General features: G+C 37.5%; 1 protein-coding gene across 5 annotated transcripts in view; it reads right to left on the bottom strand.

Annotated features, from left to right (window-relative positions):
• Positions 1-19,817, bottom strand: part of ESRRG (estrogen-related receptor gamma) — a 346,513-nt gene that overhangs the window by 113,822 nt on the left and 212,874 nt on the right. For 2 of the 5 annotated variants that reach the window (XM_009894318.1, XM_009894315.1), the window contains one exon: positions 9,930-10,345. In XM_009894318.1, coding sequence (XP_009892620.1) covers positions 9,930-10,332 — 403 coding nt within the window. In that variant the 5' untranslated portion in view covers positions 10,333-10,345. Of the gene's footprint in view, positions 1-9,929; positions 10,346-19,817 lie in introns of those variants that run through there. The other 3 variants (XM_009894316.1, XM_009894317.1, XM_009894320.1) reach the window with 2 other exon arrangements.

Below are 19,817 nucleotides of genomic sequence, written 5' to 3'. Positions count from 1 at the left end.
AATCAGAAATGCTTTGTACAAGATCAAAAATGATCGTGATCTTGACCAAAAACAAGATTGAGATTACAACACAGAACTTCAAGCAGCAAAGCTCTGTACACCAAGGCAATTTGAGCACTCCCACTATAGCCAGAGCCCGTATGCAAAGGCACAGATGACAAAGGTACAGATGTCGACAGCAAAAAGTAGTACTCAAAACAAGAAAAATACAAGCAAGATTGTTATTTCCCTAAGCAGACACTTCTAATCCATATCCTGACATTTCAGTCGTGTGCAAAATCCTGTGAAACACAGCAAGGGTCTGTAGTGTGCAGCGTATTATGCACAGCCAACGCAACTTATTTTTCCTGCAAATTCTTGCCACCTAAAGAACTCTAACATGAGCTATTATTCTAGTCACTTAGATTCCAGTACTTTAGCTTAGAGGGGGAATCTTGTCCTACCCTTAGATTGCTTTACTTTAATGAATTATATTTTACAGCAGATGTTCAATCTTAATTTTTGATGTTAGAAAATAAACTTGGAAGATGTTGGAAAGAGTTCCTCCAATGAACTCAGTAGAGTTACAGTAACTGGATTTATTGCTTCAGCAAAGATCCACATCTTGCCTACAGCCGTAGCTAGTTCCCCTTAAGAGTTTCAGCATTTTAGAATATGGCTAGACGACAGTACGAGTTCAAGGAAACTAACATTTTGTCACCACTTCACATATGAATGCAGTATTTTATCAAATATCCCCACGGGTAGATACTGTCAGTGAGCTTTCCTCCAAAAAAAAAAAAAAAAGCCCATAGAATTTTGCAATGGACATATACCTGGATATGTATCATACTCAAAATGCGTTTCACCTAGCACTCAAAGTATCACTGGATATATTTGGGTAAAAAACTAAATTTACTGCACATTGCAAGTCATTAGAGCTCTCCTAATTTCTTACTTAGTCCTATACACTAAAAATAAAGAAACAGAAACAATTTTAAGAAGTGTTTGGGAATCTACACAATCTTATAGGTACACTACATCCATTCAAGATGCTCAGATCTGCATCTTATTTCAATGAAGAAGATCCAGAATGAAGCTCTACCATTTAATTGTCTACTGCATGATGCTAGAGGCTGCAACTGAGCAGCTAGTAAGAGTATAAGTTGAGTTTGCCCAGTCCTGTCAGCAGTTGGAGAGGTAGCTGTGTTATACAGCGAACAAAATCAACATGGCAGCTCATAGTCTTTAAACTGGACTGACAAGAACGATTGAGCAATCTATAATATCTCCTGGCTGGTTTTCAGAAAGAACTGGGCTCTGATTACTTATTTCAGAGTCTTCTGTACAATTAGTTTGCAGGCAATATAATTTTCTCACTTACTCCTTAATACAATCGTGCAGCTAGCTGGCTGATACAATAACAGCGTATATGTAAAACTCCTGCCTGAAGTGCCAGGGGATAATTTGTATATTCCTTTCAGTAGCATAATGGACTTTTACAGTTTGGCAGTTAAAGGGCTGAGTAATGTAAATTAGTATGACGTTTGAAAATAAAAATATATGTCAAATCTTCACTCCCCAAACACATTGCCCTGTGCTATAATAATACAATGGGATTTATGCCAGCCTGAGTACCTTTTCTCTCCTCATGCACTGAGGAATGTTATTTAAAAACAGTTCCTTTTCTCTACTAATTTTTTAAATTGTATTATCTCAGCCATAAGATGAGAAAATACTTCTAATACACTGTGCCTATCAAGATCCACTGACTCACTAAGAATATGATGCCGTTTGATCTTGAGATAGCAGGTGAATTGCTAAAACTCTGCATAACTGGCTCTGGTGTTAGATGCTTCAGAGTGTCAGATCTTTACACACAGCTTGAGGATAAGTGCTCCAAGATACCATTTTTTTTCATCTCACAGATGAGGTTTGGAGGTTACTTGAATGAGATGTGGAGACACAGTACAATTTTAATGGCACAGGGACTTACTCGATGGCTTTACAAGCCAGACAATCAACTGGACTTAGCCAAGATTCTCAAGACCATTTTGGCCATTTCTTGCACGGAAGGTAACAAGGTAACAGAAGAGGAGGAGTGAGACAAAGAGGCCACTGAAAGCACTGAGCCTTATGGCTTGGCATCTTATCCCAAATGAAGCTACTGTCATCAACAGTTACAACTTTAGAACCTCACAGATATCAAGGGTGCAAAGCTGGCTCTAGAAACTGGCTCCAGTCTGTGGGACAGACTGAAGCAGGAGTCTCCCAGAAATAATGACAAGAATAGAAGCTGCAGACAGCAATTCTTATCAGAAGCTTTATTTCCCTTTTCACACTGCAATATTTGATATTATAACAGTAAAGATGTAAAAGGACTGTTATGAGCTATTGGAATATGCTCAGAAAATCTTGACAAGTAAAAGACCTGAGGAAGACTGAGATACAGGGTGAATATTAGCCATGAGACACTTACAAAAGCAGAAGCAATGCTGAAGTATTCCTTCAATGTAATAATTTTATGCCGTAATCAGCTCATGAAACTGTATTTCAGTGTCTCTTTATTTATATCCAATAATGCCCCATTTTTCTCCCAAACTTTCTCTTTTAGCTTCTGTAGCCTAATACCTTTTTTCAAAAACTTGTATTTAAAAAGCAAGTGTTCTCATTATTCTTAATAGAATCACTGGATTTGAGTCTTTCTGCAGTAAGATTTACCCCAGGTACCATCTTCATGCTCTGTTTTCCTGGGTGACAGACCCAAAGGGATACACCTGTTTGTCTGTGCACTAGCATGCATGAAGACTCTGAAAAATGAAAGGTAACCAGGATTACAGCCATAGGTCTTCTGGTAATTAATAAAAGAGAAGTCATAGAAAGAGAGACAGGTGATTCTAAGCCAACACAGAGAGTGAATTACAAGGTCACACCTTGATATGTAATCCAACCAAACCAGAAAATAATAGTTCCTGAGAAACTGAGGAGAAGTAGGTGTGGTTGGAAATAGAGAGTAACAGGCTAACTTAGGAAAAGCAGGATAGAGAAAATGTCCCAGATGGGCTTAAAAATGTATTTGATGTTTATAGGTCTTAGCAAAGCTGAACTGAGGAAAGCAAAAGTACTTTCTCTCAGGTTAAAGTTTCAGTTCTTGTAGACTCTTGCAAAGTTCCCTACTTTGCAGCCAGAACTCAACCAAATTTAAGTATGAGTAAATATTTTCACAAGTAAAAGCACTCTTATCGATAAGGTTTCAGAAACGGGGTCAACTTGGAATGAGGTGGCATCTGAACCTAACTGAATCCAGTTTTGGCTGACAAATCCTTAGATAGATTCACCTGATACTGTAGATAGCTCTATGAATTATATAGATCTATGAATTCTGCTCCATGTCATCTGGAGCTGTTAAAGCCTAAAGTTGACTGTATTCACAGTTTTTCACCCAGAAGACTTCAGAAACAATACAGTATACACAGAGTTACAGAACATTTGAAAATTTGGTTCTTAAACATCTCAAACGTTTTTTTTAAATTATAGGGCTATGTATGAGGGATTATGCTTACATCTCTGTTGTTTGTGTTGCCTTTCCTGTTACAATAAGGAACTCAAGAGAAGCAGTTGTTTTTAAAAAACTCTACAGTGGAAAATGGTATTTGACAGAGGGACAGAGCCATCTTAAAAGTATATTTTAAATGAAACCACTATGTTCAGTTGCTTAAAAGAAGCCAGTGTATTATGTTACTTAACTATAATATACTTAGGACTTCTAAAATTTTTTTTTTTTTTTTTTATTCCTAGAAAGCAACATGAATGGAGATTTAAAAGGAAAATGTAAAGGTGATGCTGTGTTAGTCTGACTGCATGACATTTTTTGCATCAGCCCCTAACTTTAGGTAGATGGGTTTCCAGCATCGTGAGAACTACCAATAATTTTCAATACGAGGCTGATATTAGGAGGTGTGGAATGACACCTGTCCAACAACCTTTGATTGCAACTGGAGTCAACTTCTTTACCTTCAACAGAAATGAAGGGCATTTAGGTCATCTTAAAAGAGAATCAACAGTTTGAAGACACAAATAGAACTGATTCCCTGCTGCCTGGGAGTCACTGAAGAGTTGTCCAAGTCAGAAAGATTGAACCATCTACATTTTGTCCCTAGTGGTATTTTATCTAGGTCGATTTTGATATGTCCTACCAAGGTAGCATGGAAAATTGTCACTGTTTATGAACACACAGAAAATCTCAGCCTGTAAAGCTGCAAACCAAATGACTTTCACACTAATAGAAAAAAAGTCATTAAAAAAGTTATAGAAACATTAAAATAAATCACTAGCTAACTGAGACTTCACATGTCTCCAGTTTCAAACTAGACAGAGCTTTGTAAGTGGGCTGGAAGCTTTCAAATAGAGATCCAGACCAAATTATAATGGCATTGATACATACCACTGTATCAGTAGTACTATTTGTAAACTATATCTCTTTCTGAGTATTTCTGATAGATTTGAAACAGCCACACAGAAATCAGGATGCTCATTCTTATTCCCTACTAATCTAAATGCAGTATATAATTTACAAAGCTGTACGGAAAGCAGAGATAGTAAAAAAGATAGAACCATCTGTATACTTTTAAACTTCTCTCTGGTTCTCAGATTTCAGCGTGTTTATATTTTATTGTCTCATCTTGTTTGGCTGCCATAGTTACACAATGACATTATGAAAGGATTAAAAGACATGTTGGAAGGAATTAAAAATACTTGCTCACTAGTTTGGTTGGCCCATACGCACAGAGAAATAAGGGGGAAAGGGAAGATATCTATCATTGCGTGCTTAAAATATTCTTTGAAAGAAATGCTGATGCACAGAGTTTCACTTATATAAGAAGGTGAATGATTTAATCAGGTAATGATGGACTCAGGTGACATTTAGTGTTAGGTTCGCTGGACGGCTGCCATCTTTGCACCAGAGCCAAGGTCCACAGACTATTGCACCAAGATGCAAGCCTCCACCCTATCTTTCTATAAAAAAAAACCCTATAATCTTAGCTACCAGTAAAGATGCTGAAGAGCCATAAAATCTTACCTAATTTTCTTTCATTTCCTCCACAAAAATGATGTGCAGTATTATAGGAGTCAGCTTTGAGAGATGCAAATTAACCTTTGGAAGCCACTTTGGTCATGTGCAACTTCGAATCAAACTTTATGTTGCCATTTTAAATGTCACCTTATCTGAATTTACATAGCTAGTTCTAACTTTCCCGATTAAAACTTCCTGATTAAAAAAAATAAATATATTTACTGTAAAGTGTTTGTACACTTACAAATCAAATTGGCTTAGTAACAGGTAAACACTCTAAAGAGGGTTAAAAAACCTTAACACTAAAGGGATTAAAACCAACTTTGAGTAACCAAAAAGGTGAATAAAGTACAAAGCAATTTAATCTAGCTTCTACTTTGGGCAGGCTTTGAAGACCATAGGAACTACGTTACTGCAGAACTCTAGAACTGAAGGCTCTTAAGTGAGTAGCATAAAATGAGATGGCAGACTTGGTCTAGTTCACTTAATGACCAAAATGACAACAGTATTGCCAGGATGGAATATTTCTAGTTTGTGTCAGGAGACATGGACAGGCATCGACTTTCAGGGATAAAGCTCTTAAATGAGACAGTGAGGGTATGAGTGCAGGCCTTCTTACTACCTATTGTTTTATTCATCCTGCATATAAACAGAAGATTGCTATCTCAATACAGTTAATCCAACAGTTTTCCACTAAAAAATAAACATAGAAACAGAAAAAAAAAAGCCCAAGAACTACAAGGACTACTGAATGCCAAATATTTTAGCTTTTGTGTGGAAAATTCAAACACTGTCCAAGGAAATAATAAATAAGCTCTGACACTTTTGCAACAAGCCTTACCGAGAAGGCAACATATCAATACCTAGGCTTTTCACACTGCCTTTTCATGCTAGTTTATAGAGTCCAAAGACAACAGTCCTGAAGATTTGGAAGGAGGAGGAAGAAAGTTGTCTAGATGCAGGCCATTATTTTACAAAGATGAAGGCTTAAAATAAAACAAAAAAGTGAACTGTCTTTGAATCCGTAAGTCTTATCGTCTTTCTAGTGAAAGCAAGAATACCATTTCAATCCACTTGCAGAAATGCTTAAGTTACAGGCACTGAGTAATTACATATTATTAATGCAAAATGTGTACTTACTAGTCTTTATGATAACTGAGCAAACAAAAATTATGAGAAATGTATTTACACTAAATATTCACTACATAATATCTAGTAAGTACAAGACCTCTGTGCTGAACATAAGACTTTGCGCCCAGCTTGACAACTGAAAATTCTTCTTCTCTCTCTTTTAATGAAAGCTTGGAGTTTTCAAGATAATACAGTGTACAGCAAAAACTGGAGAGACCCTAAAAATCAATGGACCTGGAACTATTTTTAGATGTTGCTATTTTCTGCTGTCCCTGATGTTAAGCCAATTTTGGGGAGATTTGGCTGTGTGTGTGCTTCTGTGAGACATTTGCAATCAGCCATCATGTAAATTATCCCAGAAGCAAACTGAGAGCTGCAGCTGACTGAGTACCAGGCTGAGCAAAGAGAACATCCAGTTCTTCCATCCCTTGTATGTCACAAAAGGGGGCAGAACGTCATTAGATTCTACTATGACCTAAGACAACACCGATTTTATATATTGAGTTGGGGTTTTGGTGGGTTTTGTTTTGGTTTTTTAGCCAGGTAATTTCTTGTTTCTAATTTTTTCTAATATTTTTGATTTTTACCACAATCTACACATTCTTTACCACAGCCCCAAATATATTTCTGGGCTATGTTAAAAATATATATTCAAAGACAACATTATTCCTTCTTATAATTCAAGACAAGGTTCATTTACTTTCTTTACTTTTAAGAAAATTAGCAGGGATTGCAAGAGGCAGGAAGAAGAGGACGAGAAATCCGTCAGCCAGGAACAGACATTTAGACTAAATTGCTGTCATGTGAAAGGGAATGATAATCTCTATTACCCTTAAAAACAGGTATATACTCTACGTTAGAGTAAAATTTGCCTTGTGTAAAGGGCTACTAGGTATCCAGTGATGCACTTCACTTCTGCCTTATGCAAGATGCTGGTGGTGTACAGATACTTTGCTGGCTCTCTGAACAGCTGCCTGTGGCTTTCACCTACTGGGATTTCAAAAGACTCCTTTGAAATGGAAAGAATGGAAAGACTCCCATTGACTTAGTGGAAAGGACATCAGGCCTGACTTGAACACAAGATGTGCTTCATAATCTAACTTTATCAGCTCAGCCTTGCTCTCACTGAAGTCAGGGCAGTTTTGCCCATGACTTCATCAGGAGAAGCACTTCGGTTCTGAAAGTCTAGGTTAATTTCGCAACTCATGAATGATAAACAAGAAAGGTTTGGGAAGTTAAATGCTCTTTTACACTGAATCTATAATTAAGTACCCATCACAATTGAATTAGTAGCATTTAAAATAAGCAATTCTTTGAGCCAAGACATGTTATCCTTACATATGCCCAGTTACAATATTTGACTCTTCAGGTAGGCTGGTTTACTATTCTGTATAAATTTCTTGGGTTTTTTCCGTTTTCCCGTTTTCTTAATTGCAGTTATGCAGTAATCAACTTATTTTAAAAACATGCAGAGAAAGAATGTGATATGAACCAGGAAGTAAAATGGTGCGGGGAAGAAAGACCTCTAGGAACATTGGGACTAAATTCTATCATTTAGAGAAAAAAAAAAACCTCTGCGGAATTATTCTTCATGCAAGCTTAAAGTTACAATTTGCCCATTCAATATGAGGACTACCTTTTTCTTATATACTTCTTGTCACTTACCACAATCCATGGTTTGATTCATGAAAGTAAGTAGCTTCCATTATTTTGGATGGTATCTGAAAACTCTCAGTAGTTGTGTCAGTTTAGTCTGCACCATTACTGAAGATGCTGCCATGACATTATGATGGCAACATACTTCCTATTTTTAGTCCCTTCATCATTGTTTTTCCATTTGATGCTTGGTTTTGCCTTACTGCGTATTTTTTTTGTCTTCACAGCATTGTCACCTGCTGATGCAGCTAGTGCTCTAACTGTACTGAGACTTTTTGCACAGCTGCCAGTTCTAACTTGAGCTGCGTGGCCAAGTCCAGGTTGCTAATCTGGAGAATGACGTCCCTGTCTTGTGCTTCCATGCCCAGAATCTTGCTGTCTGTGGTGCGGTGTAAAATTGCAGACTGCCTATTACTGCCAGAAGTCAACATTTTAGTCAGTTAAAGTTTCTGTGGCATTTTTCATGCCCAAAATACAACTAAAATAATCATGCGTCCATTCAGTTCTGTAGGACAGCTACTACTTAGCAATTAAATACCATTTATAAAAACAGAGTTGCTAGTTGAAGTTGGTGCTTGAAATTTACAAATACAAATTGCTTCAGTGGAAACATTTTTTGAGCTTTTCTGAATATGTTCTTGAAAGTCAAGTGAAATCACCTACCTCTTTTTTAACTTTCTCCAAAACAAACTTGAAATGAGCATACTGTTTTTTTATATCAACTCATTTCACATATGAATTCAGGCCACTGGGAATCTTCACAGGTATGTTTGTTTATGAGTTGCAAACATTGTAACATTCAGCTCCATTAGAACAACAGAAGTCTAAGGTTTCTTTCTAGTGGCTCTATGGCCATCATAAAACAGGTACTTCATGCTGGTAGAAGGCCCAAATCCCTCAGCAGCAAAATGGATACGAGAAGAATAAAATGGCCATTGCATCAGCAATGAGTAAATTAACTTAACATTCATTATTTTTCCTTATTAATTTTACATTAGATATGGAAGCACTATATTTAAGAAACCTTGACCAAATGTTTCAAAATTTTGGGTTATGTAAAATTAAAAACTGAAACTAACTTTACGGTCCTTATCATAACTCATTTTCAGAAAGAAAAGTATATCACCAGGTTGCATTGTCTTCCTGAGAATTCCAGATCATCAACATCTATGAAAATCAAGCAGGTTTTATTGAGGAGCTTAAATTTGGACTTAGCAACCTAATTTTAGTCTCTGAAGTTTGAATTTAATTTAATGTGACACTATATTCTTGTACAGCCCAAGCTTGGCTTCACATTCTTTAAATAAGGCACCTTCAATTTTACCCGAAGGGACGATATCTAAATCAAAGGCTATTTTGTCTCCTTTGGTTCTGATGCTAGAACAAGTGGCCATGCAAATTATCCCATTCATACTAATTTATGTCAAAATACGTGGCGTATTTGTTACAGGTATCAAGAGCAGATTAGTACAAGGTACTGGGCAGAGACCAAAAGGTGCCAACTTACTCTCCTTAGAATGTGAACTTACAGATATTTGTTGAACCTGTTTAAGGCCGCTGTATGTCGTATATTAATACACTGATATGCACAAAGCACTACACCATTGCATTTTGTTTCAATTTTAAAAGCATTGGTGCTTTAACAAAAATAAACTGGATTTCTGTAACAATTTAAGTACAGTAGTGGTGTAACTGGGAGCAAAACCCAAATGCGATCCCTGTGTGCCAGTCACAAGTTGTGTTCAAGAGGCATCCATTACAACCTTCAGAAAATAATCAGTTTTCTTCACGACAATCATTTCTGGGAATCCATGAGAAACTCATACAGAAAACAAATCTGAACGTGCACTGGATGTCTTCAGTGTTTTTCTATTTTTCATAATCAAAATAAACGTGGCAGTGGGCTTAACATGACAGAGAGAACTCCCGAAGAAGCTCAAAGGGGCTTTTTCATGAGTAACATCTGTAGGACAAACGCTATGAAGGATGAAAAGGTACAGTCAGTCTTAAGTTCTAACAGCATTTAGTCAAGGATTGTACTAGTTCACTTTGAGCAAAAGAAAGAAAAGTAGTTTAAAGAATAACCAACCTTGAATTGTCCTCTTGAAGAAAGCCTTGCAGGCCTCGCAGGAAGCCACTCCATAGTGGTACCCTGATGCAATGTCACCACACACCAAACACAGTCTTTTGGGCATCGAGTTAAGCATATATTCACACTTGGTCTGTGAATCTTCAGCAATGGTACTGGAGCAGTCATCATACCGTTTCCTGACTGGTCCGTTGCCCCCGAGCCCTGTGGCCGAAGGGTAGAGGGGAGGTGAGTCCAGCCCGTTCTGATGTCCATTCATGGTGGAACTGTAGCTCCCGCTGGCGTCTGAGGAGCCACCGGGGCTGTGGTGGTTGATGCTGTCCGTCAAAGAGGCAGGGCTCGACGGTTCCGTCTTGATGTACGACGAACAGCTAGAATCAATGTGTCGATCTTTGCTTGACATTCTGCAGAGAAGCCTGTAGTGGGGAGAGAGAGAAAGAAGAATCTGTGTATTAAAGACAGTGCTCTTTAAGGCTGCTCTGGAAGGTTTAGGGACTGCACATCATTCATTCATTAGTCAATACCTCTTGTTCTACATGAAGGTAATCAGCATAAGGGCATGACAGAGCTTTGTCAAAGCTCCAGACAGGCAGTAAACAAAAACTTTAAAGAGACCAAATCCGTCTGTTGTCCCCTCCACCTGCCCTCTAGGCTATGTGTCAACTTCACATCAACTCTAAATTCTGAACTTGTCACCTAGCGAGTCAAAAAACTTAAAAAAATCCTATTAGGTGACTTGGCTATTAAATGCCTTCCTTTTTCCATTAGTACTTTCTTTCTGTAAATTCCACCATTATCAGGAACAAATATTTCCAAGTTTGATCACATAAATGTTCTGCTCAGTAATTAATATCTGTCAAGACACTTGACCAAAACATGTATCCATCACCTATTGATCTAATCGAAGAATTGAAGAGCAAGTCTCCCACAGTCTTTTTTTTCTTTATTAATATTACTTTCTTATAGATACAGCTATTTAGTAACAGAGTAGCACATCAACTGAGAACTCTAACAAATAATTAAGGCTAGACTCCATTTTCACAAAATCTAAGTGAAATGATTCATCAGCTCTGGCTGCAATTACTTTCTAGCCATTATCCTCAGACTAACCAGTAATAACTATGCTACTATCCCATATATCTGCAGCTCTATAGGATCTGACATTTTATGTGTTCCGTTCTTGGATTAAAAAAAAACATATTAGAGGAAATTTTAGATAGAAGCTTTGTCTTTCAAGGTGAGATTATGTCTTACTTCTCAGTTCTCATGTTTTCAGAATTAAGCATGTGAAATACAACCATGTACATTTGATCTGACAAATTAGTACTTTCTAGAGGGGAAAAAAAATTGTCTATTCCATCCCCAAGTTTTTTATTATTTTTAAACATATTTTAGGGAGAACAAGGGACAAAAACAAGTAGAAAGCTCTGAATCAGATACTATCTTCATTTTCTATGGCTGTGATTAAGAGACCACAGTAGCAAATGCCCTACCCAGCATTTTCTTGACAGTACTCTCAGAAGCTATCAAAGTACAGATGACAGTTATGAGCATTTCTCTAGAAACATTTTCAGCAGAAAAGCAACTATCACATAAGGCTACCCACCTGGAGAAACAGACTCATGTTCTCAAAGCAAACACGAGTCCAGACAATTTGACCGACTTGACTCAACTTTCTAAAGTAATTTTTGAGATCTTGTCTTCAGTTTTCCACCTCTTTGTGTTAAAAAAATAAATTAAAAAAAAAAAAAAATCAATTTCTACTTCAAGATCTGGAACCAAATTCACCACTGGAAAACAGACATAAATCCAGAGTTGGCTTCTTTTCCAATGAGGGTAACTGAGATCAAAGCCTGACCCTTCATTAAAATACCTGCTTAGGATGAGATTTACCCTAAAATCAGTGCCGATGGATCTTATTTAGGGCCTCTCAACTGTTGTGATTTTTACTGTAAAATTCTATTGAAAACAAATGACACGTGAATGTGGAAAATAGTCAGATTGATGTGCAGAAATGTTACCCCCCAAACTTAAAATCAGTACTTATTTGGGTAGCTGGAAGGAGCAAGCTATCTGGTGTCAGCAAATAAACCAAGGAAATGGGAAGGTTAAAGCTGTGAAAATATCTTATTACACTGGACCACCTGCTTGTGTTGTCCTTTCCTCAAGAACTGGAGGGGGGGAAATCCCCTTGCCAGCCTGCAGTAGTGTGTGCCTTTTCTTCTGCATCTGCTGCCTTGTAGCCGTCACTGTTAATGAGTGCTATAATTAATAGATAGCTCTCTCTTGTCTCTCTACTTGCACTCTGGGCTAAGCACTTTTCTCAAGTCAACATTTGAAAGAAAGCGGGTCGGCACTGACTTACAGCAGCTCTGTGAATTCCTTTTAATTTAGAGCACTTACACCACCACTCCACTTATTACCTTATAATTACTGGACCGCTCTCACATACATTATGATCTTAGACTAGAGTTAGAAGTTATTAGGGTACTAAAACATGGTGTCTCTCTGTCTCTCCTCTTTCTTTGACACTGAATTTTATACAGCTGTAATTAAAAATATCAATTAACTTTCACATTCTACCAACTTATTTTTTACATTATTTTTCTATAAACTAACACTAAGGTCCTTTTATTGACTAAACAGGTACTTGGTCTTCGTTTCATCTCCCTGCTGCTGAGACTCCACATATAAAGTCTCAAAATACGGCAACAGGAATCACTGCCCACAGTCTGTCATAACCAGCTTGATGGCACATTCTTGTCTAAGACTCCCACTGCCGATTTTTTTTTTTCTAATTTGTGCAATAATGAGCTCAAGTGTCACCCTTCCCTTCCCAGAAAAACTATTTGCAATTAATTAGGTGTCCAAATGCATGCTGCCTTAGCCAGTGCAAAAGTGGATATCTCCCACTCTGAGCAGTCAGAACCAAAACATAAACTCAGTTCTACAACCATTAAAATCTGATCACCAGTGTCGCTAAGGCTAAAGCCAGTCTGCTGATGCTTCTGAAGTAGCAGTTTCCAGTACTAACCAAGACAGAGCTGCTTTTGGCTACAGCTTAAACAGTACAGACTGGATAGGTGCATGCTGGCAAAGCACAAATGAAGTTAAAACATTAACCATACCGACGAAAGGCAAAAACAACAGCACCTGACTCTGAGAACAAAAACTTTCTCAGTCCTCCAAGGGTGAACCAGAGACAAGACTCAGTACCAGCTGCGGGTGGGCAACAGACACCTACTGCTTTCACTCCTTCGTTACTGCACCACATCTGAACGCAAGTTAATTCAAGAGCCATCTTATACGGATGGCAGGTGGGACCACCATCAAATTATCATGCTGAACATTTGGAATAATGCCTAAGCTAGATCTCTGTAAAATCCCTCCCTCAGTTCCCTCCTAATTACTACTTAGCTCGTTACACTGAAGAATTCCTAGACACCATTGCATTATAGTCTAAAACTACAGTTGGAGCTTAATTCTCTCTTCCTCCGTGTCTGAAATTCTACAGCTCTATTATTCAAGCCTGAAATATTCACAACTATCTATAAATTCAATTGTCAGCCAGTGGGTTTTATTCTAGACCTCACTTCAATCTAAAATTAGAGGCACTAAAATTCACATTAACTCTAAGAGGAATGTAGTGAATAAGACTTTATTTCAAAAGAACACCTTTTTGTCAGAAAGAGCTATTTTCAAGATGATGGCTTTATCTGCATTCAAAGAGAATAAGCCCAATTCCACATTGTGCTGTTAATGCAAAATTTTTAGGTCACATTGGATTAATAAAAATCTAAATTTAGTTAAGGTTTATGAATAGAAATAACATGTGTCATATAAAAATGTACAGTATTTATTTTAAAGCCTTGGTGGGGTTGTTTTTTTTCTTTACTAGATTTTAAGTCAAATAAATGGCAGCTCCATTTGTGGTGGGCTGTTCTCAGGTAAGTTTTCTGGTTGCTCTCGGGTAAACTTTCCTTCCAGCAACTTTAGGCAAAGTTACTAATTGACTCTAGAAACATTTCCATGCTCATATACAAGAGGAACGACCTAGGGTGCTGCAAGCCTCAAGTAATATGCAATATATAGCATGACTCTTCACATTTCTACTAAATCTACTTCACAACTTCTTTGTTTAAATAAGACCTGAAGACAGTCACTGCTGGCAGAAGGGTACAATGACAGAGCACTTCAATATGCAGCTCCTGCTTTAAAATGGTCTTAAACAATAGCGAATAAATTGTAATGCTATGTGCTTATGAAAGGTTGAATATATTAAGAATTTATTAATGCAATCACATTCATATTTCCATCTACCTGCCACATTAATAATGATATTGACAGTGCTGACACTGGCTAAATTAGTATCAATATACAAGTGGAATGCAAAAATTAACAGCATCTGATTACAGTATATAGCCTTAAAAAGAAACCCTTCCCATTCGTGCCACTGGGAGCTCTTTGTATTCCACCCATACATGCAACTGGTTCAGAAAGTTACTCTCCCCTCATCTCCCTTATTACCAATACCTAAAGGAGGTCAAAACAACATGCCAGTACTTCATAATCGGTTAACAGATTTCACGTTTGCTTTTCAAGTAGGAAAAGCTCTGCTTAGAGCATCATTCGCTACTTCAGAGCTGCGCTGGTGGTTTCACTGACAATAATTAGTCATAATAATTAGACTGAGCACCTTTATTATAGACCAACAGAAAAATTCACTTTTACCTGCACACAAAGCTTTTCTTTTCTTGGAGAGAGAATTACCCTATTTCCATAAATATCAGAACATGTTGTTAGCAGCTGACATTTTTTATGACAGCTACTACATGGGAGCATCAGCAAGGCAGGTGTTATTATGCTCACCTAGATACTTTTAATGCTAGCAGTGCAATCCATCTGATCTTCCTCTGATACATTGCTCTAACTCACATGGAAGTTGACCAAAAAGGTCTTAATTTGTTATCCTCATACTTTAACTATGAAAACAAGTCTTGGTCTAGGTGATATAATAAGTCTGTAGCAGAGTCAGGAATGGAAGCCGGCTCCTTGCTTTGACCATAAAAACCACATTACGTCTCAAATACTGTGCTTACTTTCAGTATCATTTCACAGGTCTATACCAAAATCAGTAGACAGAAAACAACAGTACAGCACGTTCCAGTGATTTCCCATACTCTGCTTCTCTGGATGTAAGAGGGAAAAAATGTTTCTGTGGAAAGAAATGACAATGTTGCCTCTTGCACCACTGCCCCCGACAACACCTCAAGACTTTCACTGGCTCCTGTTAAAGAGCTGAGTAACAATTTCAGCTGAGCCGCTTTACATTGAGCATTTTTTTTCTGCTTCAGCTAATTGCACTCTAGTAAAGTGGCAAAATGTGAATCACTTAGTAGGAAAATGGGCACCAGCTGCTATTGTCAGAGAACGGAGATGCTGAAGAAAAGGAAAGTGACTGAATGAAGTGTCATGTCAGAAATCAACGGTGCAACGTGTGATTTGAGAAAACATGACTACTTTACACAGACAGGGTGTCATTATGGCATCACAGTAATACGATGCTTTGACAACTGCTGGGTCTAACATATCATCATTGCATTAAGGTGCACCGGCTTAGTTGGGAGAAGGAAAAGAAAGGATTTCTTCTTTTAATAAGAAATATCGTAAGACCTGCTTGGTTAACCTAGTGGATGAGATCATTAATTGCAAAGTATTGCTAATCTTATCCCATGCATGCACAAACAAAACTGTTATTACACATTAGGTTTTTATTAATGAACACACATGTACAACCATGTAGTAAAGTACCCTGCGCAAAACAGAATGGCTGTGGTGCATTTTGGTTTTTTTTGTTTGAGGGGTTTTATTTTAAACCAATGTTGAACATTTCATTGTTTTTTGTAATTTCTTCTTTCTTTAATGTTTTCTTGATACCTTCACCACTTCACCTTGGTAAAGGAAAGCAAAGCCCATGACTTCTTCCAGAGCAGCTGTCATAGCCACTAGCAGCCAGAACAGAAGAAGCAATGCTTGAAGCCATCATGTTGTTACCAGCAGTGGCGTGAGTTAGCTGATGACTGCTGACAGAGGATCCAGCTTCTCAAACAGTTATTACTGCTCTGTATGCAATCTACCAAGCTCTGCTAAAGCGCATCCTACACACAAGGCAGTGGAAGACTACACTACTGGGCCGTCATTTTTAGTTTAACAAAACAAGCCATTATCTGAGGCCCCTCACATTTGCACCTAATCTGAGAAGCTGCACTTACTTTGTTTTCTTTGCTGCTTTTACAAAGCAAAATTTTCAAGTGGCTGACTTGCAACTACTGCAGATGCTCCAAAACGAGGAAGAATTATTTTAACCTTCTCTCCCTCCCCCCCAGTATGTAAATATTCCTTATTGCTTCTCTTTTTATTTCAAGTTGATTCCCTGTGCTTCCTGGTTGATAAACTTTGTTAACAAGAAGGAAATGATCCTGAGATAGCCCAATGTGTTGCAAATTATCACTGTTGACAGCTTCTACATTTAAGGATTACATCTGATGCAACAATGCATACTAGTGTCATTTATCTTTAGCTCATTTCCTTGGACCTATTTCAAGTGAGGGTGAGCATCTCTTGTTTATAGCTCTAAATACTGTAAGTGAGCAACTGGCAAATCAATAAAACTGTTAAATGCATAATAATACTGTGTAATTACTTACATGATGTTTTGCATAATTAACTGTCTGAGGTGTTCCTTGATATAATGGATACTCAGAATATGGAATAACCTATAAGCCTATAAAACACACCCTGTTTATATGAACAGAAATTACGTTTAAAACTCTCATTCTAATAATCCAAATCGGGCTTTGGCACTATACGACAGAAAGGCTTCCTTTCCTGCCAAGTCTAAATCAATTCTTATGGCATTACTTCATAACTAACATGATATTTCACTGATGATGACTATTACCCTGATTACTTGGAAGTAATGTAGTAATAGCAAAAATACACTTAGATTAAACAAACTACTGCTATTTAATCAATATTATTGAGACAAACTAAGTGTTTTAATAAGTCTGTATAGATGCACTAATGCTGGTTTAATTAAATGTATCCTTAGACATGCACAAGCTCTGTAGCATACAGATCCTATGGTTTGACAGACCATAACATTACTCTTCTGAATATAAAAGCTGAAGCACTTATAGCCAACAGAATTGCAAAATTATTATTCTTTACATCAGGTAGCCTTTGGGGAACAAAAATTAAACAGGGAAAAATACTCAAAGACCTTGCACCTTTGAGCCAAAACACCAGACATCTGAAGAGGTGCCAGCCCTCAGTAACACAGTTGTCCAATGCATCTAATATATGTCACTGCAACACACTTACAAAAACAAACCTTCAACTGAGAGGCAAAAAATAAAGCTGCTATAAAAAAATCACAAAACTAACCTTTATTTCTGCATGTGTGCATGCAACAAAAATGCTACTAGCTGTGCTATGCACTACTACTAGCAGTCCATCACCACAAAAAGTTTCCTGCAGAAAAGACTTGCCTAATTCTACAAATTTCATGTATTTCAAGTAGAAAAGGATACTTTTTTTATATGGTCTGATGATTCAGTTTTCAAATACTTAAAAAAAAAAAAAATTTTTTTTGTTGCTACAGTATTTAACATGCCTTTGATGAGTCACCTCTTCAGTGTCCGGAGAGCTGCACAAACTCACATTAAGAGATTTTCCATGCCCAGTTTCAACCAAAAGGTTGTGATGTGACTACAAGAACGATAGCCAAGTTGCATCATATAAAAATCTGCATATTGATCAGGAAGAGTAAGATTTTACTATTCTCTTCAAACTGCAGCCTAACGCCTTTAATTCATATGACATGTTGAAAGACAGCAAATCTCTGGTTAAGAAGTCAGGTGTTTTTCTGTGATGGAACATAATTTTACTTGTGGTTATACTCCACTGGTATCAGATGGAGCCCACCTGATATCTCTAGCCCCCAGAGGACATGGTAAAGTGTCAAAGAGTCATCTAGTTATTAATTGTTAGTATTCTTTTTAGTAAGAGAAATCAACTGAAATGGCAAAAGAAAATAAAATGCTACGTTCAGCTACTTCAAGGGAGAAAAATACAAAACTACAAAAATAAGTAAAGATTTATTCGAGAACATAACAGGCTTTCTAAAGAGGGATTATTTTGAAATGATTACAGCATCAAAAGCAGTTACTTGCACCAGTCAGAAAGCCAGTACTACAGATCAGAGAGACATAGCTGTCATTCATGACTTTCCAAAAGGAAAAAGAAGACAAAAAAACCCCTTCAGTTGCAAGACAGAGTCAAAGTTTGCCTCATCAGATTTTTCACTATTTCTAGCAGTGATTTCATTCCATTGCTAAAAGGCAGAGTGTAGGTGTTTGCACACCGTGTACCTGTCTCTCCACCCAGCTCCCTCACTGAAGTTCTGCAGATTTGTAACAGAAGAATTATAATTTGCCAGCCAAGCTCTGTTAAATTGGAGAAGCGATTAGAAAGAACATACCAGAAATAGTATCAGAGAGTGAGCGTCTTAAAAGACTCAAGACTAAAACTTATAAAGCAAGTGATCCTTCCTCCACCCCCTCACTCAGCTGCCTGCTGAGTGCGTCCTGTCCTCCCAGCCACACGCCACCGGCTTTAAAAGTCCCCTACACATAGATGCATGCACACATAACCAAAAAGCTACTTGGTGAGTTGGAAAATGACGTTTTCCTGCAATCAGTGTTTAAGTGAATGTTTGTCCCAGTGTGTTACACCATGCTGTCAGCTAGCAGCAGGGAGTCGCTGAGTTGTTACTACATTTGATTTGACTGCCAGTAGGAAGCTTTATTTCTACCAACTGTTAGTTGCCAGCTCTAAGGATCTTCTCTTACTTTAAGAGTTTGTTGCGTTTTTTTTTGTTTGTTTTTTTTTTTTTTTTTTTTTAAGATACCATCCATAATTTTTCACTCTGAAGACTCTTAGTGTATGGCAAAAGCATCTCCACGTCTCCATGCATCACTTATACTTGCTGCCTTAAATTCAAACAACTAATTGTATTAAGGCAAGTATAACTCCATCCTGACACACATCAGAGAAGTGATTTTTATATCTGGACACCTGAATGGGAGCTGCAAGGATGAATATTTACATAAGCAAAGAGTAGAAGAGGAATTTTATTCTGATTTTTTCTGAAAAGAGTGGGATTAGAGACTGGAGGAATAGGTACAGAGAGATAAAGAGAGTGGATTTTCCTTCTGAGGAGTGTTTGCTATCCAGATCCTTATATGCTTCCCAGGCAGAGTTTTTAGTAGGGTTTTTTGTTTGCTTGTTTACTATTCATATATATCCTGAAAGGTTGCTCCTCTGTCAAACAAGATCCTATAACTTTAACAGTTGTTTACAATGCTTCCTCTTCCTACACAATAATGATGATTTTGATAATTAGGATCTAATTATAATGGATCTGACAACAACTTCCAACAACGAAAAGCATCTTTAGAAAAATGAAAGCATATGCGTGAATAGTGCAGGGAGGTGGGGTAGGGGAGAGAAATACATTCCTATGAGACAGCCTGAGAACCCAGGCTGAATGGAAAAGTAATTAACACTAAAGAGCTAAAACTGTAATTAAAGAAAATTTCATTAAAGGGAGGCAGGTGATTCCACTTTCCTAAATATGACAAGGTGCTGTATAAAAATAAAATAGCAGCCGGTTTCAGTGAGTGGAGCAGGAAAGCCATGTCTTTAACCAGATCAAATTCTTGAAATTGGCTGTCAAGACGGGATTGTTGTGATTTATACCCGTCTATCAAGCGCATGAAAGAGAGAGACAGGAGAGGAAAAGAGGCAAGCTGCTGTCGCTTCCAT

This window comes from Charadrius vociferus, unplaced genomic scaffold (assembly GCF_000708025.1).
Source record: "Charadrius vociferus isolate BGI_N301 unplaced genomic scaffold, ASM70802v2 scaffold261, whole genome shotgun sequence".
NCBI classification, from domain to species: domain Eukaryota; kingdom Metazoa; phylum Chordata; class Aves; order Charadriiformes; family Charadriidae; genus Charadrius; species Charadrius vociferus.
This window is presented reverse-complemented; position numbering and strand designations above follow the sequence as displayed.